At 39.1% G+C, this 24,493-nt stretch overlaps 1 protein-coding gene across 1 annotated transcript in view; it reads left to right on the top strand.

The window, feature by feature from the left end:
- The window catches only part of GNB4 (G protein subunit beta 4), a 37,413-nt gene that overhangs the window by 10,227 nt on the left and 2,693 nt on the right, over positions 1-24,493 (top strand). Inside the window, exons 2-9 of the mRNA XM_079766245.1 lie at positions 6,244-6,341; positions 12,953-12,991; positions 16,347-16,453; positions 17,726-17,789; positions 19,438-19,600; positions 22,052-22,118; positions 22,225-22,426; positions 23,404-23,620. Coding sequence (XP_079622371.1) covers positions 6,285-6,341; positions 12,953-12,991; positions 16,347-16,453; positions 17,726-17,789; positions 19,438-19,600; positions 22,052-22,118; positions 22,225-22,426; positions 23,404-23,620 — 916 coding nt within the window. The 5' untranslated portion in view covers positions 6,244-6,284. The remainder of the gene's footprint in view (positions 1-6,243; positions 6,342-12,952; positions 12,992-16,346; positions 16,454-17,725; positions 17,790-19,437; positions 19,601-22,051; positions 22,119-22,224; positions 22,427-23,403; positions 23,621-24,493) is intronic.

Here is a 24,493-nt window from a genome sequence, read left to right as displayed (position 1 = left end):
GTGTTGGCATCTTTGCAAGTACTTAGAGCTCCAACATTCTCTTCTTAATAGCCACATAATGTTTCCTATCAGCTCTCCTGTTGATTTATATTTGTAACTAGAGGCCCAGTACACAAAATCGTGGGGGTCCCTCAGCCCGGCCTGCGCCCTCGGGGAATGTCCGACTGACGGTTTAAGGTGGCAGCTGGACATCCTTAGCACTGCCCAGGAGGCAGGAGAGGCTCCCACCACCGCCGCTGCGCTCGCCAGCTGTGAGCCTGGCTCAGGGCTTCTGGGTGAGTGGGAGCGCACTGACCACCAGGGGGCAGCTCCTGCATTGAGCGTCTGCCCCCAGGTGGTCAGTGGGCATCATAGCGACCGGTGGTTCCTCCGTTTGGTCGATTTGCATATTAGCCTTTTATTATGTAGGATTTTTTGTTATATAAACATTTGGCAATAACTATCCTTAAACGTTCATTCTTATATATTAAAAAATACCTTGTGTTTAAAAGCCTCGCTATTTCTTCATCATCTAACTTGTAATGAATTTTAGCCACAGAGAACTAGATGGACTCTGTACCATAAAGTGAGAACGACTACCTTGGGAGAGACAAAGGTGAGAACAGTGGTCCTGGTGCTCAGAGAGCTCATCATCTCTGGGCTCTTCCAGAGGAATGTTTGATTTTTTGTTTATGGTAACATTTAGCAATGGCTTGACTCCAATTTCCCCCCCTTCAATTTGTATGAGTTCCCCACCTAAGCACCTTTACCCAGGAATTGTTTCAAGTGCAAAAACTGGGTTTTAACTGTGTGGTCATGTGAAATTAAGGCCCAGTAATGCAGCTTAGGCTGAATGAGGCGTTGTTGTCTAATTAGCATGTGACATAGATTATACTGGTACATTTTATCCAGGATAGTTAATAAGGCGTATAGTGACCAGCTGTTAAAAGGAAATAACTAAAAATATTTCTTTTTACTTTCTAGACTTCTGTGAATTAAATTATCTATTTAAATGGGAAATGGTAGACAGCTGATTACTTAGGGAAATTGAAATTTGTCAAGGGCTCGTCAATATGTGCATCACTTATGAAATGGGCCTCTAGGGAAGCTGTTGGCAGTGGGGAGGGGGAGTGTCAACTCTGAAAAATGTTGTCTCCTTATCCTATGGTGTAAAAAGCAAAAGCAGCTGGTACTTAATGATTTTTAAACTTAGATGTTAGTCTTCATGGTTATGTATTAACCTTTATCAATGGGAATTAAAATTTATTAGCAAGGGATTTTATTATGTTTATTAATTGTTAATGTGCCATTACAGAGACTTTTGAGAGAGAAAAACAAACTTAAAAACACACACAAAGACTCCTCCATGTCTTAAGATATAAAGAAGAGGAGAAACGTTGGTGTATAAATCTCACCCATGGTTATGTGCTAACTAATCTTTCAGTGAGGGAATGTCTTTGTGAAGTTGTTAGAGGTGATAATGAGAGTATGAGGGATAAGGAGTAACCTGTGTTCCCTTTTAAGGCTGCTGGCATATGTGATGCTAAGTGTTGCAGGATGCACACATCAGGAGAATCAGTGCAGCAGAATAAAACTAAATGTGACAAAATGAATTCACTCCTCAGGTCCCTTTGATTGATGGGTTTTGAGAACATTGGTGGTGAGGAATAAGGAGTTGGGGATGGAGTGGAATCCCAGATAGCTTGCCTGAGTTACTCATTAGCCGTTGGTCTAAACCCCTGACAGCAATTGTATGGTATTTGGGTAAATAAAGTGTGATGCTGAAGTAGCATTGGTGGATGTCTGTTCATCTCAGACCAGTGTCACACACTTGCTTTTTAATTAGTAAAACCTCCAAGGTCTTATCTTGTCCCTAGGTGTTACGGCTTTCTGTTAGAGAGAATGAAATCGGCTGCACTGGGAGAAAGACACTAATTAACACTCGAGTGCTAATTATGATCAGCAACTTATTATTGGTAATGAGAGAGAGAGAGAGAGAGAGAGAGAGAGAGAGAGAGAGAGAGAGGGAGGGAGGGAGGGAGGGGAGAAGAGAGGGAGGAGAGAGAGGGGGAGAGAGAGAGAGAGAAAAGAGAGAAGAAGAAACATGGGTGTGTGAGTGCACATTAACCAGTTGCCTTCTGCAGGTGCCCCCACCAGGGATCCCCTGCAACCTAGGTATGTGCCCTGACCGGGAATGGAACCCGAGACCTTTCAGTGTATGGATGATGCTACAACCAACTGAGCCACATGGGCCAGGGCTATTATTGGTAACTTTAAATATTTTACTTTTGTTAAAGCTGTGAACACATGGAATTGTAGCTACCTTTCCATGAACATGTTAATTGCACAAGTCACATTTTGTCCAGTGAAGCCAAGTCAGCAAGTAAACTAGACCATGATGCCTGTTAAGCTCTCATAGACATTTGCTAGATGGAATTCTCACCCATGTTGTCATATTTTCATTCTTTAGCAGTGAGATTCATTAAATTTTTTTTAATATAACAGAGTAATATGTAACCAAGTCTGATAAATTTAAGGATGTTTTTTCTGGTTAAACAAAAACAAATTATGTGACTTTAAAGCGATACAAGACTATGTGACTTAGTGATACAAGATGAACCTCACATGGTCCTATCAAAAAATCCAAAAGGTGATAATACTTGAGTAGTCAAATGAGAAAAGATAGACTGTCAAGGTTATGGTTTGTAATTTACATAATCATGATTTATTTTCCTAATGTTTAGTTCACAAAGTCTTAGAAATCCTAAAACTAGAGTTGTCTTGACTTAGAGAAGGTAGTTTTATGGCTAAGTAAAAGGTAAATAAATTCACTGTCAACTATGCTGTTTGACATAGCTGAGAGTGAATTTATAGAACTTGTTACTTTGAGGTAGTACAGCTAAAAATATAAGCATACTAAAATGGTTTCAGCAGATACACCGACAATGGTTTCAAAATGTATTGCATAAAATTTAAGGGAAATCTTCAGTATATTGAGTTCAGCTACGTTTTCATGAAACATTTGATTTTGGTGACATAAACCTTTAACATGTGCTCATTGTAGCACTTGCATCTTGATGCAATTATTATTACTCAGCTGCTATTGCTCTATCCCTTTCCCTTCTCCTCTCTCTAAAAATATAATAAATAAAAACATATTTTTAAAAAAAGCTTATGTGATTTGAATTCATTTGGTGCCACAACCTGACCTGATCTAATAGGACACTTGCTAGTCGATTTCCCCACCTCGTTATGAATGTGCTTACATTTTGCTGCAGGAGAACTCCTTCCTGATTATGTGACATCCTTCCCCAGGGTCTCTTTGGGGTATTATGTGATATATAATGAATGCACTTTTTTGAAATCTGGAAACTTCCAAATTTTGAAACGCATCTGGCCCTAGGGCATAGGGTAATGGGTTGTGGACCTGTGAGAGTGTGTGCTTACACATCTGCGTTTCCTCTTAGACTGCCAAGTGCTGGAGAGCTGGGACTGTGTCTTATTCACGCGTAGCCCCGTTTCTTGGCACATAATAGAAATTCAGTCAACATTTGGTGAAAGAATGAACTATGACAGAAAATACCGGTTAGGTGAAGGGAAACAAACCTGACCCTGGGAGCAGCCCTTGTTTCCTGAAACACGGACAACACAGGTTGCCTTCGGTTTACAAGACGCTGAATTGGTTTACTTCTGGGGCACTTAAAAATACTCAGTGTAGCCCTAGCCGGTTTGGCTCAGTGATAGAGCGTTGGATTGCAGGCCAAAGGGTCCTGGATTTGATTCTGGTCAAGAGCACATACCTCGGTTGCAGGCTCCTCCCCAGCCCAGACCCTGGTTGGGGTGTTTCTTTCACATCGATATTTCTCTCTCTGTTTCCCTCTGTCTTCCACTCTCTCTAAAAATCAATGGAAAAATGCCCTTGGATGAGGATTAAAAAAAAATAAAAAATCCCACACCCTACCCAAGGGAAAAAAAATTCAGTGTAATGGGAAATTCGGTAGCAAAATAAGCAACCAAAACTTAATGCCTATGCTACAGTTTAAGCATCTCAACTTCTATTTTTCTCTCTTATCCATTCACCCATGCCACTCTAAGTTTTTGCTGACTTCTTGAGAGAGAAAGCCACATGGGAATATTGGTATACAGAATACTTGGGATGAGTAGGCAAGAGTGTATTTAAATTCCTTGATAGGAATGATCATAAAAGCTTTTCAAATATCTTACCAAATTCATTATGGGGTTATGGTTTTTTGAATTTCACAAAGTGTAGAAATTATATTTTCATTTTATATGCTTTCATGATCAGAATGAAAATTATTAGTAGCTAAGCTACTTGTATTTCTCTGTCTCGTATGATTAAAATAGCTGTTCACTAACACAGCAGTATAATTGTACAAGCTACATAATGCCTTGCTTTATTAAAAATTCTGTGGACATTTGAAGAAGTGGAGGGAGAAGGCAGTTTGAATTATGCAACTGTATTTCCCATTTTGTTTAATAAATTGGCTTGGACACAGTGGCTCATTGGTATTTTTGATATTTGTAACTGGCACAGCTGGCTTTTAAAATATAACCGATATGCTGCTTTCTGCTCCACTTACATGCTCTCACCATATGATAGTTACCTAACCTGTGTTAAATGAATCAAATATTCATGTCGAAAAAGAACTTAGTCAAGAAGTTACAGTAATTGAAAGAGCATTTTAAACTAGCAGTTACTAGTTTCTGTTAAATTATTAGTTTAAAATTGTTTAACTCAGCAATTTCAATACCACTTTAGAGTTGAAGTGAATGAAGGATGGATACCCGAAAAAAAATTCTTACGGGAATTTGGGTCCTAATCATGCCCTGAACAGATATAAACTGAGCCTTGTGCTCAGAGAAGCAGAGGAAGTTATTCTGTAGAAAGAGGAAAAAACAAAGATCTGAAGAGAAAGGCAGGACAGTTAGAAAACAAATACTACTAGTTTTTAGCCTCTCGTCTCTTCCTGAGGTGGCAAGAGCCATGCCTTTTGGTTCTGTGATTCATCTAAATCGTTAGAACAAAGTTCCCTTTATTTCTTAAGCGATTTCAGGTTAGCTTATTTCCTGAAGAAGAAAGTGTCATAGGTGGTAGTGATACAGCCAAGAACAAAGCAAACGAAGTCCCTGCATTAAGGAGCTTATATTCTGCTAGAAGGAAGCAGACAACAAATAAGCAGATACATGCTAAATGGTGTTGAGTCTTTGGTGACCTGATTGAGAGAGAGTGAGGGGGCTAGGTGGGTGCATAAGTGCTATCAGGGAAGGTTCCCCCCTACCCCCCCCCCCCACCCCCGAGAGGTAACATCGAAGCAGAAGTAAAGGACCTGGGGTGGGGGGAGGAGGGAGTGTAAGAGCATTTCAGGCAGAGGGAAGAGCAAGTGTAAGGACACTGAGGCCAGAGCAACTTAGTGTGTTCAAGGAACATCAAGAAAGCTTTTGAGTGGCTGGATCAGAGTGAGAGAGAGTGATGGATGAGGTCAGAGGGGTGTGTGTAAGAGTTGAGTAGGACTCTGTAATTCAAAATAATGAGTAAGTCTCTCCTCCGAGTGGAGTGGAAAACTGTGGTAGGATTTAAAGCAGAAGAATGACTTGTGCTTTGAAAGGATCACTAGTTGCTAAATTTAGAATAGATTGGAGAGTGGTTGAAAGCAATAGAAAGGAGACCAGGTGAGAGATGATGATGGCTTGGACCAAGGTGCTCAAAGTGGACATAACCAGGGTTGGTCAAATCCTGGATACTTTTTTGAAGGACTGACTGGCATGCTTTGCTGATGGTTTACGTGTAGGGTGTGAAGGGAACAGAAGTTAAGGATGACTCCCAGGTCTTTGGCTTAAACAAGGATGGGATTACCATTTATTGAGATAGGGGAGACTTGGGGGTAGGATGGAGTTAGTATTGAAGTAGTAAGTTTGAGGTGTCTATTAGACATTTAAGTGGGTATGTCTGTTTGTGCCCTATTGAGAAGTGTTTCCACGAGACTCCATTCTAGTACTAATTCTCTATAATTTAGTCTTGAAAACTACAACTCAAGATTTTGCTTCCATCCTCTAATCATATCCACCATAATACCCTTTATAAATAAGCTGGATTTATATTTACTAAGCAATTTTACATTCTAGTAATAATTGACTATCTCATTGGCATTTCAGAAGGAATAAAACGAAGCTATATGTCAATATTTTTAAAGTACATTAACATGTAAATGGAGAACTGAATTCGTCTCTCTCTATTTTTTATAGTTGCTTTGTGTTGTTAATTTTGAAGTAAAAATTTTCAAAAAATGAGTGAACTGGAACAGTTGAGGCAGGAAGCCGAACAACTACGGAATCAGATCCAGGTAAGAGCAATCCTTTTCATTTTCTCAAAAACATTTTTAACATTTTTATCTCGTACCAGTAATGAACCAGATTTGTTCATTAGGTCATCAGTCTAGAGATGTTAAGTAATTTATGAGACTAGAAATGGTCAATTTGTTTTTTATCATATCTCTAAAGAACTCTCCAAAAATCATTCCTAACAAATACAAATGTTGGACTGATGGCCTCTGTGTCCCAAAGAAGTGAATATCATATATGTAATCCCTCCTGAAAGACAAGCATAATTCTCTTCTTAGTCACACACCTGGAATCATAGTTTGACTTTTTTGGTGCAATACGATGAGGCAGATTATCACATTGTAATATACTAAGACTTACTCATCTGTAAAACATTACATTGCAGAAAACATTAAAAATTATCAGTGGCATAATAAAGACGTGTCATCTTTTACTCTTGGAAATCAACTCAAAACAGTAAAGAGCATAAGAAACAAATACAAGCTCCATCTTTAACACAATTGAAAGACACTTGGAACTTCATAATAAGATGGGAAAGTTGTCAAATATAGTGATGTTGGGGGTGGGGGGAAGGCTCTGAGAGGGTTTTCTACAGCTGTGAATCTCAGACAAAGTAGGTGGCACTCCCTCAGGGACAACTCCAATAGTCCTTTCTTTGGAACAATGGCAACAGATGCTTCTCTGGACTGAGGAATATCAAGGTAGGCAGAGAAAAAAATGGAAGGATACAGACTTGCCCTCTTTTAGGAAGCCTCTTGTTGAAGAGTGGAGGAAAGAGACTAATTGTGGGTGGCCTGGCGCGGCTTACTTCTTTTCACAGGGAAGAAGTAAGGGCTAAAACAACTTACAAGTATAAATGAAGGCCTTTGGCATGAAGCAGGGAGAATCTCTGATAACTTGGACTACTGCTGTGGCCCTCTCCAATATGAGCTTTTGCAATAGGTATTTTGGAAGAACTCATCTCATTTAAAAGTGAAGAGTAAGAAAAAAGGAACAAGCACAGGCTCTCTACAAAGATATTACAAGAAAAGAGGGAAAGGAGCAGGGAAAACAAGGAATGGGCAAAGACTGATTGAAATAACCAGTGGATTGAAATCATAACCCGTCTTATTGCCAGGAATGCAAAGAAGTTAAAGATCTAGATGTGAATAAGAACTTGGGGTTGATACCTTAGGTGTCTGAACAAAGCTGACAAAACAAAGAGGGATTTATTTTGCCTGGAATGAACAGGGAAGGCTCCATGGACTAATTTCTGGATTAGAATTTGTTGCCACCACCAGAAAGGATTCCCTCTCTCTCTACTTTTTGTGACTTGCTCCATGTGCTGAGCAAGATCTACTGATTTAGCCAAGCACATGGTCACATGCCCATCTTATTTTTAGAAAATTTCTCTGTATTTATGAGTTTCTTTCTTTTTTTATTGGAGATTTTACAAATAAGTGAGATCATAAGGTATTTGTCTCTCTGACATTTTCACGTAGCATAATGCCCTCAAGGTCCATCCATGTTGTTGCAAATGGCAAGATTTCATTCATTTTTATGGCTGAATAATATTCCATTATATAGAGGTGTCATCTTTACTTTATCCATTCATCCGTCCATGGACACTTAGGTTGTCTCCATTTTGGGCTGCTGTAAATAATGCTGCAATGAACATGGGAAGTCTGTATCTTTTTGAGTTAGTATTTTCATTTTCTTCAGACAAATACAATTCTTCAGAAGTAGAATTGCTGAATCATATGGTAGTTTTATTTAAAAAATTTTGAGGAACCTGCATTCTGTTTTCCAAAGCGGCTGCACCAATTCCATAGTACACCCCAACAACAGGGCACCAGGATTCCCCTTTCTCTACATCCTCACCAATACTTGTTATTTATTCTTTTCTTTTATAATAGCCATTCTAACATGTAAGGTGATATTGCATTGTGGTTTTGATTTGCATTATCCTGATTATTAGTGATGTTGAACACATTTTCATGTACTTTTTTACATTTATTTGGAAAATGTCTATTCAGATCCTCTACCCATTTTTTTAAATCAGATTTTGTTGTTGAGTTGTATTGGGTTTATATGTGGGCTGTCTTCTGTTCCATTGATATATGTGCTTGTTTTTATGCCAATACCATACTGTTTTGATTACTGTAGCTCTGGAATATAGTTTAAAATCAGGGAGCAGCTGATGTCTTCAGCTTTGTTTTTGTTTCTCAAGATTTCTTTGGTTAATTGGGTGTCTTTTGTGGTTCCATACAAATTTTAGGATTTGTTTTATTTTGTTGAAAAATGCCATGGGCTTTTATGGTGATTGCATTGAATCTGTAGATTGCTTTGGGTAGTATGGACATTTAAATAATATTAAGTCTTCCAATCCATGAGCATAAAATATCTTTTCATTTATTTGCATCTTCACTTACCAATGTTTTATAGTTTTTAGTGTTTTATCTCCTTGTTTAAATTTATTCCTAGCTTTTTAATTTTTTGATGCAATTGTAAATGGGATTGTTTTCTTAATTTCTCTTTTTGATAGTCCTTTATTAGTATATAGATACACAACAGATTTCTGTATATTGATTTTGTATTCTGCAACTTTACTGAATCCATTTATTCTAACAGTTGTGTGTTTTTTTGGTGAGTCTTTAGGATTTTCTATATATCATACTGTGTCATCTACAAATAGTGATGTTTTTGCTTCCTCCCTTTTTCCCCCCATTTATTTCAGAGAGGAAGGGAGAGGGAGAGAGAGATAGAAACATCAATGATGAAAGAGAATAATTGATCGGTTGCCTCCTGCAGGCTCCCAACTGGGGATCAAGCCTGCAACCCAGGCATGTGCCCTGATGGGGAATCAAATCATGACCTCCTGGTTCATAGGTTGATGCTCAACCAATGAGCCATGCTGGCCAGGCCTTTTATTTCTTTTTTATTTCTTTTCTTTTTTTGCCTCATTGCTTTTGCAAGGACTTCCAGTACTATGTTGAATAAAAGTGATGAGAGAGTGGACATCCTTGTTTAGTTTCTGATCGTAGAGGAAAAACTTTCAGCTTTTCACCAGTGAGTATGATGTTAACTGTGGGCTTGTCATATATATTATGAGGTATGTTCCCTCTATGCCCACTTTGTTGAGAGATTTTTTTTATTATATATGGATGTTGGGTTTTGTCAAATGCTTTTTCTGAGTCTATTGAGATGATCATATGATTTTTATTTTTCATTTTGTTAAGTGGTGTATCACAGTGATTTGTAGATATTGAACCATACTTGCATCCCTGGAATAAATCCCACTTGATCATGCTGTATGATCCTTTTAATGTATTGTTGAATTCCATTTGCTAATATTTTGTTGAGATTTTTTGCATCTATGTTCATCCAGGGATATTGACTTGTAATTTTCTTATGCTATTCTTGTCTGGAATGACTGGCCAAGCACATGGCCACGCATCCGACCAGGACTGGGGATCAATCCTGCAACTCAGTTACATGCCCTTGACTGGGAATTGAACTTGCGACCCTTGGGTGCTTGGGCTAACACTCTAACCACTGAGAAACACTGGCCAGGGCAACAGATTTATTTTATTTTATTTAATCCTCACTGATTTTAAGAGAGAGTGAAAGGGAGGGAGGATGGGAGAGAGGCAGGGAGGGAGGAACAAACATCAGTGTGAGAGAGACACATCAATTGGTTGCTTCCTACACGAGCCCTGACCAGGGCTGGGGATCAAACCTGCAACCCAGGTTTGTGCCCTTGACTGGGAATGAACCCATGACCTTTTTTGTTTTGTAGACCGACACTCTAACCACTGAGCAACCTGCCAGGGTGGCAACGGAGTTTTTCATTGAATGACTGGATTAAGAAGATGACCTAAATGATATAGTTCATTTCATAAAGCTTAAAATCAGAGAGCCCTTTTTATAGAATTTAGTCTTCAAGTCCACCATTTTTGGAACATGGTTCAGGCCATCACTGTCATTTTTGGAAATTCTTTTCATTGCAGGAAAGTGGGCTAAATCATTCCTTGCCAAATGAGGTTTCTTAACCCACAATTTGACTAAGAATGAGAGAATCAAATCGTATGTTTGTATAACTACTTATAACACCCTGACAGAAATATTCTAAGTGTTTATAAATAGGTTGAAAGGGCAGCCAGAAAGATTATGCATTCCATCTAGTCTTTGCTGCAAGTGGAGGCAGCCCTTTCCCCTGTGGCTGTGGAACACGTCCATGTGGCACATTTATTCGACAAATATTGTGTGCTTCCTCTTTACACGAGCACGCTAAGCACAGTAGGGAAGAACAAAGTTGAAAAGGATACTACCCTAGCACTTGAGGGGGAAAAAAGTTTCAAGTCTAGTAGAAAGAATTAGTTGCACTTCTGATTTTCCCATGTATATGAAGTCTCTAAATTTATTATTACACTTGGTTTAAAACATTTTTTGCTTATTATATATGTTCTTTCCTTTCCTTATTTTGTTATATTGATTTCTGTTTCATTATCTTCCTTTTGATAATTCCCTTCAGTTTGTGTAAAAGTTTAAGATCTCTGAAAGTCTACCCTATAATAGCATTTAAGCTGGTGTTTATGCTGGTGTTATAGTATAAACTGTGGCTGTTATATAAACATTGTTTTTCCTGAAATGTCATGTCTTTTTCTCATATTGGATCTAAAATATTTTATTTCTAATAGCATCTGTATCCAGTGTATTGGAAAGCATTTCCATAGAAGTGCTATGTAGTTTTAAAAACATTTCTGAAATGACCTGGGTTATACTATAAATATCATTCCTATCACCTCGACTTCTAGATGCCAGAACAAACAGAAGGGGAACTCAGATCTCATGCTTTTGCTGCAGCTTAGTAACAAATATAACTGTGGGTACTGTGGCCTTATTAAATCAACCTAGTTCATTGTTACTCAGGGAGTACAATTAAAAATCTCTTAGTCATAAACTCAGTATATATTTGCACAATGAAATACAATATGGAGTCCATAAGTGAGTCAATTAGCCACAGATATATGGTTTTTCAACAAGGGTAACAAGACCATTCAATAGGGAAAGAATAATACCTTTCAAAAATGATGCTTGTACAACAGGATATCCACACACAAAAGAATGAATTTGGACTCCTACATCACATCGTGTAAAAGAAATGAACTCAAATGGTACCCAAATATAATAGCTAAAAGTGTAAAATTCTTAGAAGTTAAACATAGCTGTTAATCTTTGTGACCTTGGATTAGGTAACAGTTTAATATGCCACTCAAAGCACAAGCAACTAAAGAAAAAATAGACTTCATGAAAAGTTAAAAACTTGTATGTCAGAGGACACTATCAAGAAAATGGAAAGTCAGCCTATAGAATATGAGAAAGTTTGTAAATCATACACCTGATAAGGGCCTAGTATTCAGAATACTAGAACTCCTACAACTCAACAATAAACAACCCTACCTCTATTAAAAATGGACAAAGGATTTGAATAAACAGTTCTCCAAAGAAGATACACAAATGGCAGGTATGTACATGTAAAGATTCTCCATATGAAAAGATGCTCAATATCACTAATCATTGGTGAAATCAAAACCTCTAGATACAACTTCACCTCCACTAAGATGGCTGTAACAATACAAATTAAAAAAAGAAGACAGCAACAGTGTTGGTGAGGATGTGAGGACATTGGAGCCTCCCTGTTGGGACTATAAAATGGTGCAGCTGCTATGATGAACAATTTGACAATTTCTCAAGTTAACAAAAACTTGTACGTGAATGTTCAATGCATTATTATGCATAAAAGCCAGAAAATGGAAATAACTTAAATGTCCATCAATTAATTAATGGATGAACAAATGTGATATTTACACTAATAAAGAAAAACATGCAAATTGACCGTCCCTCCACTACGCCCACCAGCCAATCAGGAGTGAGTATGCAAATTAACCCAAACAAGGGTTGGGTTAAGGTGGCAGTTAATTTGCATAAGCAGGCATGGACTGAAGACTGAAGACAGTGCTGCAGAAGGGAGCAAAGTGGCGGAGAAGGGAGCGAGGCAGCGGAGAAGGGAGGGAGCGAGGCAGCGGAGACAGGAGGGAGCGAGGCTGCAGGAAGACCTCTTCTTGCAGGAATCCTGCAACGGGCCTCTAGTATCCATATAATGGACTATTACTTGGGCATAAAAAGAAATGAAGTACTGATATGTGCTACCCCATGGAACCTTGAAAACATTATACTAACTGAAAGAAGCCAGACACAAAAGGTCATCTATTGTACGATTCCATTTTTATAAAATGTCCAAAATAGGCAAATCCATAGAGGTAGAAAAGTAAATTAGTGATTACCAAGGGATGAGGGAAGAGGGTTTCTCTGTTTGAAGTGATGGAAATGTTCTGGAATTAGGAAGTGGTCATGGTGAATATATACTAATCACTCGATTATACACCTTCACGATGACTTAAATGGTTAACTTTGTGTTATGTGAATTTTATCTCAATAAAAGTTGTTTTGAATAAAGATTATGTGGTACAGTAAGAACACATTTGCAAATCTATATTTGCAATGAAAATATTAAGTTGTACCTAGTGATTTCCATGTCTAAATGTTTTATCATCCTCTTTCTTTTCTTCAGGATGCCAGGAAAGCATGCAATGATGCAACACTTGTTCAGGTAAAGTCTTCATCCCCACCCCAGCTCCCAGCCCCCAGCCTATTTACTTCAGTAATTCACATGAACCAGCTTTGCACCAATGCAAATGACATTCAGATTCTTTCCTATTAGTATTTAATTGAAAAAATGAGATCTCTAAAAACACTTCATAATTTGTCAGATGCTGTACAAGTGCTTTTAAAAGCACACTTGTTAAAATAGAAGGCCGTGGAAAATAAATACTACAAAATATGTAGATTCTTTTGTTTCTTTTTAGGGAGCTTCTTGATTCTTTTAGATATACTCTCATTAAGCTTTTTTATTAGGTTAATTAACATTAGTAATTTTCATTAAGAAATGTTTTATGTGCTTTACAAACATAAAACTGGCTTTCTTATAGGAAGTTAAAATTATAAATGTTTTACTCTTTGATTATTGCATGTAATATTATATGTAAGATCATTTTTCTTGAATAATTGGTATTTGTTGCATGTAACATATTTAAATTTTTATTTGGGCTGTTTTTTTTTTTTTATTTGGGCTGTTTTTTTTTTCCCTAAAGTTGGGAGGTATGTCTATTCTTTTCAGTTAATAGTCTACAGAAGATATTCTTACTAGAAGGCATGCATGTAGCATAATTTTAAATCAGTTATACTTTTTTCTTGAACTACATATTGATCTTATAATTACTCTGTGGAATTATTTATATTGAATTACCTTTAATCGCTCTACATTTGTTTTATGCCTGATTTCTTTTTTTTTATTTCAAGAAAAACTATTTTAAATATAATAATGTTACATGCAATAAACCTTAATATTTTAAGAAAAAATGATTTATAAAAAGAAAAATGATTTTAAATATGTTACATGCAACAAATACCAATTATTCAAGAAAAATGATCTTACATATAATATTACATGCAATAAACATTAATATTTCAAGAATAAAAGGATTTTAAGTATAATAATATTACCAAAACTCTACTAACATAGTATGATATCACAAAAGTTGTAGGAAATATTAAAAATCCGCAAATAACAGGTTTACTTCTATTATATTCTAGTATATTTTCCCCCCTCTGGCTCTATTTTTGTTCATCAGTTTATGTTGTTCATTATATTCCACAAATGAATGAGATCATATGATATTTATCTTTCTCTGACTGGGTTATTTTGCTTAGCATGTTGCTTTTAAAGTCTATTTTGTTGGATGTGAGTATTGTTACTCCAGCTTTTTTTTTTCTTTTCCATTTGCATGGAAAAATTTTTCCCATCCCTTCACTTTCATCCTGTGTGTGTCTTTTGTTTTGAGGTGGGTCTCTTGTAGTCAGCATATAGTTGGGTCATGTTTTTGTATCCATTCAGCTACCCTAAACCTTTTGATTGGAGCAATTAATTCGTTTACATTTAGGGTTATTATTGAGAGGTACTTATTTATAGCCATTTTCATTCTATATGGCTAGGTTTCTCTCTCTGTCTCTTCTTCTTAGCAATCCCTTAAAACAATCCCTTCAGCATTTCTTGTAATGCTGGCTTTGGTGGAGATGACCTCCTTTAACCTTTTTTTTTTTTTTTTTTTTGTCTGGGAAGCTCTTTATTTGACCGTCTATTTTGAATGACAGCCTTGCTGGATATAGTAATCTTGGTCTCAGATACTTTCCATTATCTCGAGTACTTCATGCTATTCCCTTCTGGCCTGTAGAGTTTCTGATGAAAAATCAGGTGTCAGCCTTATGGGAACTCCTTTGTAGGTAACAGTTTTCTTTTCTCTTGCTGCCTTTAAGATTCTCTCTTTTTCTTTAATTTTTGGCATTTTAATTATGATGTATCTGGGCATGAGTCTGTTTGGGTTCTTCATGTTTGGGGTTCTCTGTGCCTCCTGAAATTGTGTGACTTTTTCCTTTACCAGGTTAGGGAAGTTTTCTACCATTATTTCTTCAAATACCTTCTCTATTTCTTCCTTCTTTTCTGCCTCTTCTGACACACCTACTATTCTAATATTATTATGTTTCACATTGTCCCACAGTTTCCTTAAGCTGTCCTCCTGTTTTTTAATTGTTTTTTTCTTTTTGGTTCTCTAATTGAGTGTTATTTCCAACTCTGTCTTCTAATTCACTGATTCGATCCTTAGCTTCCCCTAATCAGCTGTGTGTTCCTTCCAATGTGTTCTTTATTTGAGTTATGTCATTCTTGATCTCAAACTGTTCTTTTTTCATAGTTACTATATCTTTTTTCATACTGTTGAGCATTTTTAACATCATTACTCTGAACTCTGTTTCAGATAAATTTCTTTTCTCTGCTTCATTTATCTCTTCTGGAGAATTTGCTAGTTCTTTCATTTGGAGGTTGTTTCTTTGTTTCCTCATGTTGGTTGTCTGGGTTTGTGACTATGTTTTAGATAGATCCTCTACAACTCTCAATCTCTAGTGCAGGACAGTGTTAAAGGCTGTTTCTTACTAATTGGATCAGGCAAAGACTCAGACAACCTCTGTTTACAGACTAATAGGATTCCGACTTGAATTGTCCCCAGGCATTTGTCCTCAGGTATGGTGAGAGTTTTTTCAACAGGGTGGGGCAGTTGCTTCTGCCTGGAGGTTAATTATTACTTTTAATCTCTTAAGTGGCCTCAGGGCAAGATGTTTTCCAATTGGGTGTGTCGACTGTCTTCCCCCCAGGCAGGGCAGATGTCTATGTGGGGAAGATGTCCTCCACTGTGTGAGGGAATGACTCAGCCCAGGAAACTTGGGGTGTCTGCCTTCTGAGCTCTGCCCCCCAAGTCCCCAGTCCTGGATTCTGCTCCAGTCCACTTGACCCTCCCTCTGCTGGAGCACAAGTTGGTTGGCTCCAGAGGGAACTTAGTGTGTTGGCCCTTTAATGGGGTACCCGAACTTTTAGCTGCCACTCCCTGGTAGACAGCACCCCACTGCTTTTCACAGCTAGATATTATGTGGGTACCCTCCTCAGTTTGGTGCTCTGTGCTGGGGAGCCAAGCTTGGGGATTAGATCCCAGAGTTCTCAGTGGCACCCCACCTCCCACAGCTGAGATATCTCTCTGGGGCTTCAGTTGCCGTCTGTGAGTGCCCGGCCAGACCTTTTATGCCTCTGCCCCTCCTACCAGTCTCTGTGTGGTCTCCACCTTCGGTCCTTGGGTATCAGGGTTCTCTTCTGTGAGTTTTCCATTGATTATTCAGGAAGCCTTTCTGTATTTCAGTTGTAATTCCAGCTTTTTCCTGGGAGCATGTCCATGCAGCATCCTCCTACTCTGCCGCCATTGTTTATCCCTTCTTATGCCTGATTTCTTGCCTATTAATTGTTTTTACTTTATTTTCTGAGCTATGTCTAAGGTAAAGAATAACATTCATGTCGCTTTCTAAAGATCACATCAAATATGGATTCCGTGGGTCGGATACAGATGCGAACAAGACGTACGCTGAGGGGGCACCTCGCTAAAATCTATGCCATGCATTGGGGCTATGACTCAAGGTTTGTACATGCTATCTCCAAACTATCTGCAGAATTATATTCATTAAGAATCTCCATTTGCATTTCCTTTAAAACAAATAATTTTACAGTTAGTAGACAAACTATATTTATGAAATGCTTGCAGAAAATGCATCCAATATGAGACTTTGCTTTCATTAAAAATAATCAGTGACACTTGAAAAGTTTAGAAACCTTTACTATGGAAATAAATTGATCTCTCAAACATATCCATTATTAAATTATCCAGGTAAACTGTTTAGGGTTGTTTACTATGCCAAAAGCAGTTCTATTGTATATTAACCTTGCAATTTCAGTTAATAAGCAAATATTGTTGAATATTGCTATGTACAAGTTTCTGGATATTGTATAATTATTACCTAAATTCGCAAAGGATGGAAGTACATATGTATCGTTAGCTCTACAAATTGCATCTTTCAAGATGCATTCTCTTTTGTGAGACTACTTGGTTAATTCAAATAGCAGTTATGTTTCCATCTTTTACTTTGGTTTGACATTTATTTTATGCTACTCTTCTAACAGTTTTCACTTTCTTGATTTTTTTAAAAATACATTTTATTGATTTTTTACAGAGAGGAAGGGAGAGGGACAGAGAGTTAGAAACATCAATGAGAGAGAAACATCAACCAGCTGCCTCCTGCACACCCCCCACTGGGGATGTGCCCGCAACCAAGGTACATGCCCTTGACTGGAATCGAACCTGGGACCTTTTAGTCTGCAGGCCGATGCTCTATCCACTGAGCCTAACCAGTTAGGGCTACTTGATTTCTCATATGTGTAAATATCTTATCTACCAGGTAGTGGAGGCCTCAAAGGTAGGAAGTATTTTCTGTGTGTACCCATAACACTACCTTCACATTTCAATTGATACTTTTCGATTGAATGAAATATGGTTTTTAGGCTTACATGTACTCTATTGTCATTAAATTTATATCACTAAACACAAACCAGTCAGCTAATACCTACCAGAATCTTGAATAAGAATCCAGAATGCTATCATCATGAAAAAGTTGAATCATAACCAGACATTTTTAGGATAATGTGTAAATTTTGCTAAATTTTTATGTTATGATGAAAATTTTGGCATGCCGAATACATTTCTGTTAAAGTTGGAAGGCTGTTTTCTGGTATCAAGTTTTTAATTCAAGAAATTATATATATTTTTTCTGAACTGTTCTACATTAATGCCATGCATAACTAATCTAAACTACTTCTTTCCTCTAAGTGTCAAATTATTTTTGTTTGTTCCTCTAGGCTACTAGTCAGTGCTTCCCAAGATGGAAAATTAATTATTTGGGATAGCTATACAACAAATAAGGTAGAATTTCTTAATCATTCTTTTAAGTAACCTATTATTTGATTTGATGTTCATCAGTTCTTTCCTTTATTCTGTTGCTTCCAACTGTAATTTTCTTCTAAGATAAATTTATTCTATTTAATCTAGATCCTCTCTTGAAGCTTAGGCTTTATTTTAATATTTAGCCCTATTTTCATGCCCAAGGACACCTGCAGGAATATTTTTCAATATGTTTTACTAGACTTTCATATTCCATATTTGAATATTAGAGAAGAGTGTATATCAGTTTTACATAGAAATAATTTTCTAAACAAATTCCCATTCCCCAATGTGCCATGACCCTGAGATTTTTATTTCTAGCTGTGGGTGAGGAAGCTTTTCGTTGGTCCACTCTAGGCACTGATGTGTGTTTGGGCCACTCGGAAGAGACAGTGGACAGCTTGCGTAGAGCTCCTCTGGGGAAACCAGCAGGTCCCCCTCAGGTGTCCACTGGAAGGAATGCCTGACACACCGGTGCTGAGTGGGAGTGGAAAAGCCTCAGGAAACTTCCACAGGTCAAATTCCTTTAGGTTCTGTGCACTCTTTTATTAAAGTTTAAAAAGTATTACTTTGTGAAGTAAACAGTATCTTCAGCCTGTTGGGAATTTAAAAGTAGCCAAGACAGATTTGCATTATAACAGTTCTTCTATATTAATTGACATTAAGCATGGGTCTTTCAATTATATTTTCCTAAAACAAAACAAAAATGTGTATTGAAAATATTATTATTATTATTTTAAAATATATTTTATTGATTTTTTTACAGAGAGGAAGGGAGAGGGATAGAGAGCTAGAAACATCGATGAGAGAGAAACATCGACCAGCTGCCTCCTGCACACCTCCAACCGGGGATGTGCCCGCAACCAATGTACATGCCCTTGACCGGAATCGAACCTGGGACCCTTCAGTCCGCAGGCCGACGCTCTATCCACTGAGCCAAACCGGTTTCGGCAAAAAAAAAAAAGAAAATATTATTTTAAGTTAAGTGAGAGCACAGTAGTAATCACACACAATGTGTTGATTCTCTGTATGGACTACTTAGCCTTGCAAGTCCCATACACGTTAAATTTTACTGCCTGACCTGCCGATGATTGGTGTTGGGTAAGAAGGCACCAGACAGTGGTATGAGTAGGTCGTGGAAACTCTTCCTGTTGTTTAAATTTAAGCCCTATGATTAGAGGAACCATGTCTGCATGGAAGAACCATTTTAATAGACTCTGATACTTACATTACTCAATGTTATGTTGGAGGAAATTCCTCTTTTGCACAGGACTGCAAAGATTTTAAGAATTTTATTACATTTTTTTATCTTTAACATTTTACATTTAATATTTTAAGTTGTTATATTGCATTGAAATATCCTTGTTCTTGCTTCTCTTAAAAGAATAATTTCTGAAAAGAGCAGTTAAGTTGAATTATTTATAATACAGAAAAAAATAATAGGTATTTCAGTGTGCATTAGTATTTTATTTTTCAGTGTTCTCTTTCTCAATCCATTGCATTCTTTATTTTACCTTAATTTTTAGATGCATTTAATTTTCCATAATATTTGCTTCTTCGTAAATAGGTAGGAAGGTGAATGACTGTTGTTCCTTAGTGATAGGTTTTGTGCATTCCATTTGTTCTGCAGATGCATGCCATTCCTTTGAGGTCTTCCTGGGTGATGACCTGTGCTTACGCCCCCTCTGGTAATTATGTGGCTTGTGGAGGACTGGACAACATCTGCTCTATATATAACTTAAAGACCAGAGAGGGAAATGTGAGAGTGAGCCGAGAGTTACCGGGTCACATAGGTGAGCTTCACTGAATATTGTCCTTTTTTTCTTAAAAAGGTATTATTTTTGTAAAGGTGATAAATTTATTGCAAAAATTCACACAATAATGAAAATATAAAAAGAAAGCAAATGTTATTTTCTGTATTCTCTGCAACCATATAACATCATAGAATTTTGGCATATATACTTGATTATGTAACAAAGTATATATTAAGACCAGAGACCCGGTGCATGAATTTGTGCACCAGTGGGGTCCCTTGGCCTGGCCTGCATGATTGGGCTGAAACTGGCTCTCCGACATCCCCCGAGGGGTCCTGGATTGCGAGAGGGTGCAGGCCAGGCCAAGGGACCCCACCGATGCATGAATGGGGTGGGGAGGGATGCAGGAGGTTGGCCAGCTGGGAGCGACCACAGGAGGGCTCCAGGGTATGTCCAGCCCATCTCACTCAGTCATGATCGGCTGGACCTCAGCAGCAAGCTAACCTGGTCGGAGCGTCTGCCCCCTAGTGGTCAGTGCACATCATAGTGAACTGTTGAGCAGCCTTAGCATATCATTAGCATATTACGCTTTGATTGGTTGAATGGCCAACCGGTCAACCAGACACTTAGCATATTGGGCTTCCTATATAATAAAGAGGTAATATGCAAATTAACCTTCATGGCCTCACAAGATGGCTGCCTATGACTAGGCCGGCAGGGGGACTAGTGAGGGACTACCAAACGACTGTACAGGAGGCCGGTGGAGGGGCCGTGAGGGGCGACCAGGCTGGCAGGGAGGGCAGTTGGGGGTGACCAGACCAGCGGGGGTGGGGGGCAGTTGGGGTGATTAGGCTGGCAGGTGGGGCAGTGAGGGGCAACCAGGCTGGCGGGGGGGCAGTTAGGGGCAACCAGGTCGGCAGTTGGGGGCGACCAGGCTGGCGGGGGGGCAGTAAGGGGTGACCAGGCTGACAGGGGAGCAGTTAGGAGTGACCAGGACAGCAGGGAGGGGGCAGTTGGGGGTGACCTGACCAGCAGCGGGGGGCAGTTAAGGGCGACCAAGCCGGCATGGGGGGCAGTTAGGGTCGATCAGGCTGACATGCAGAGGCATTGAGGAGCGATCAGGCCGGCAGGGCTGGGCAGTTAGGGGTGACCAGGCAGGCAGGCAGGTGAGTGATTAGGAGCCAGCAGTCCAGGATTGTGTGAGGGATGTCTGACTGCCGGTTTAGGCCCAATCAGGCCTAAATCGGCAGTCGGACATCCTTCGAGGGGTCCCGGATTGGAGAGAGTGCAGGGTGGGCTGTGGGGACACCCCCATGCACGAATTTTGTGCACTGGGCCTCTAGTTTATTATCTATATCTACAAAGAGGTAATATGCAAATTAGGCCGGGACACCGTAACGGGTCACGACTGGACAGGAGGAGGTTGCACATGCAGGTGAGGCCCGGAGCAGAGGCAGAGACAGAGACAGGGGGGCCTGCCCGAGCTGGCGTGGTGGCTCTGGCGGCCCGGAGCAGACACAGGCAGTGGGGCCGGGGGACCTGGGGCGGAAGTCAGGCATGGGTCTCGGCCACCCATGGCGCCGGTCCGGCCTGACTCCTGTGGCAGCCCGCGGGGTGCCTCCTCACACGGCGGGAGGTGGGGTGCCTCCTCGTGCGATTTCAGTCGCGTGCTGGGCCTCTAGTATAAGATAACATTTATAAAGTGTTTTTCACTATGATAGCACATTGCTTTATTCTTCAGAGTGCACACAAAACCATAATTCAGTGGTACAGCATTTGGTTAGCAGTGTTTATTAGGATTTTTGGCCACTCATCAGGTTTCTGCCTCTCTGAATTCCTTGCAATACTATTTGACCATGCTTTTTACAAAATCTCTACAATGGCATTTCCCTGCCATTTTCATATTTTGAAATACTGGTGAATTCTGAACATTAAAATGCTACCTTTTTCACGAAGCCTTCACTGGGGTGGTAGTTCTAATTTCTCAAAATACTTTTAATCTTTCTCCAAGGTACTTAATCCTATCTGCCATATATTGTAGACATTTGAGAGGAGTATGTCTCTCAGGTAATGGTAGTAGGTGGGAGGGACTTCGTCTTACTCAGGTTGTAACTTTTAGAGTGCCCAACATGATGTCATTGACACATTAAATACCTAAGAAAGAGTCAGTTGATAAAATTTAGTTTCAAATAGCATAGTTTGAAGTAATTAAAATTTGAAATGTAGAATATACTAAAAAAAATGTCCAGTTATTATATACTTAACAATATATATTAGTGTTTGTCCTTGGCTGGGTAGCTCAGTTGGTTAGAGTATTGTCCTGATATACCAAGGCACATGCAGGGAGCAACCAATGAATGAATAAATAAGTGGAACAACAAATTGATGTTCCTCTCTCTCTCTCACTATATATGTATATTAGTATTTCATATGCTAATTGGGTTATTTAATCAATTATAACCTAAAATTATGTTACTCTCTATGCTATAGGCTACTTGTCCTGCTGCCGTTTTTTAGATGACAGCCAAATTGTTACAAGTTCAGGAGATACAAATTGGTAAGTTTATTTCAGAACACTGATTTGAGTGTTGAGGTTGATAGTAGGAACAGTATTACTGTAAGAAGATATAATGGTCATTATTTTTATTCATTTTTAATTGCAGTGCCCTATGGGACATTGAAACTGCCCAGCAGACCACCACGTTCACTGGGCATTCCGGAGATGTGATGAGTCTTTCTCTGAGTCCTGACATGAGGACTTTTGTTTCTGGTGCTTGTGATGCCTCTTCCAAGTTATGGGATATTCGAGATGGAATGTGTAGACAGTCTTTCTCTGGACATGTGTCAGATATTAATGCTGTCAGTGTAAGTGAATAGCATTTCTAAGGGACATTTATTGTGTGTTTAAAGTACGAACTCTGTAGCATGATTTTCATAACACATTGCCTTCAAGGATTCTTACAACTTATAAAGTCTTATAATGTGCTCTTATGACATTGAATTCCCAGATAGTAAGCGTTTGATTTAAAAAAGAAAAAACCAGCCCTGGCCAGTATGGCTCAGTTGGTTGGGTGCATCATGTGTACCAAGAGGTTGTGGGTTCGATTCCTAGTCAGGGCATACACCCAGGTTGTGGGCTCAATCCCAGGTAGGAAGTGTGCAGGAGGCAGCTGATTGATGTTCTGCTCTCACATCGATGTTTTACTCCCTGTCCTTTCCTCTCTAAAAATCAATAAAGACACATCCTCAAGTGAGGATTAAAAAAATAAAAAAGAGCCCTAACCGGTTTGGCTCAGTGGATAGAGCATCTGCCTGCAGACTCAGGGGTCCCAGGTTCTGTTTCGGTCAAGGGCATGTACCTTGGTTGCAGGCACGACCCCAGTGGGGGGTGTGCAGAAGGCAGCTGGTTGATGTTTCTCTCTCATCGATGTTTCTAACTCTCTCTCCCTCTCCCTTCCTCTCTGTAAAAAATCAATAAAATATATTTAAAAAAATAAAAGAGTACACTTATATAGATTCTTTAAATAGTAATATTTACACTTAAATATTTTAATAAGACATATGGAGGACCAGAGCTAATATTTACTGAATTACTTGCTATGTGTTAAATAATAGTCTGTGTACTTGGCATATGTTATTTCATTCAGTCTTAACCCACACTCTAAAACTGAAACTAAGGCCCAAAGTGTTGAAGAATCTTTAGTGTCCAACAGCACTCACTGGTAAGAAGCCAGGTTGGAATTTGAATCTACGTCTGTTTTACCCCAGAGCCTGTTATTACACTGTCTCACGTGATTTTTGTACATGTCCATGGAATACTTGTTTGTTGCTTTTCTTTCTAGTTTTTCCCAAATGGCTATGCCTTTGCCACTGGCTCCGATGATGCCACTTGCCGTCTCTTTGACCTTCGTGCAGACCAAGAGTTACTATTGTATTCTCATGACAATATTATCTGTGGGATCACCTCTGTAGCCTTCTCAAAAAGTGGGCGCCTCCTGTTAGCTGGTTATGACGACTTTAATTGTAACGTGTGGGACACACTAAAAGGAGATCGTGCAGGTTAGTACCTACGTCCACATTACGTTTGGGTTTTGTCAGGGAACGTGAAAGGTTCCCGACTGTTGTTGGAGGCTCCTGGATACCCTGGATCTAGGGAATGGCAGGCCAGCTATTCTTACTCATGGTCATTGTTGCCATGTTCTCTGAGATGGATTTTCCACTTCCCTCCCTGGAATGGATAAACTGGCCGCCAGTTTAGGGCTGATTTCAGGAGGAAAGCTGGGTGGTAAAACAATTAGCAACTCAATTTTCTTTATGCCCCATTTTCAGCACAGTTTCACCAGTCTCAACTGGGGATTCTTCTTTACTCTCCAGCAAATCAGTCTCTACAGCCTCATGTCTTGGTGCACGCTGGAGTCCCCTGGCTCTGCAGTGCAGGACACCCGGGAAGCCCGATTCCTGAACACTTTCTAGCATCTTACTTTTCCCCAGCTCTGCCGCCACCTGGTTCCAGAGATGCCTGGGCTCACGAGGACCTTCCCCTTTGGGAGGTTCTGCAGTGTAATTTTGTTTCTGGGCTTACCAGCCCATTTGCTATGAACTGAGCGTTTTAGGGTCCACTAAGAGTCCCCACCATCCAGCTTTGTAGCCATTGCCTGCTTTCATACCCTCATTGAAGTTTCTGAGGGAGTAAAAGTACAACATGAACATTCCCAGGAATAATTTTCTACAACCTCTCTTAAGACATTGTAGAAAAGTTCACAGTTTGCATTTTGGAGCTTTCTGTTGCTCAAAGCCAATTACTTTTTGGAAGTATTAGGTGTTTTGCCTGGGTTGAATCAATTAGCATCCATAACAAAACAAAAATGTGTTTCTTTCCTATATTTTTAAACACATGCTTGAATTTAAAACTTGCCATTGCTATTTACTGGC

Source organism: Cnephaeus nilssonii, assembly GCF_951640355.1.
Source record: "Cnephaeus nilssonii genome assembly, chromosome: 3".
Lineage (NCBI taxonomy): Eukaryota > Metazoa > Chordata > Mammalia > Chiroptera > Vespertilionidae > Cnephaeus > Cnephaeus nilssonii.
Note: the sequence above shows the minus strand (reverse complement) of the source record. Positions and strands in the feature narration are given on the sequence as shown.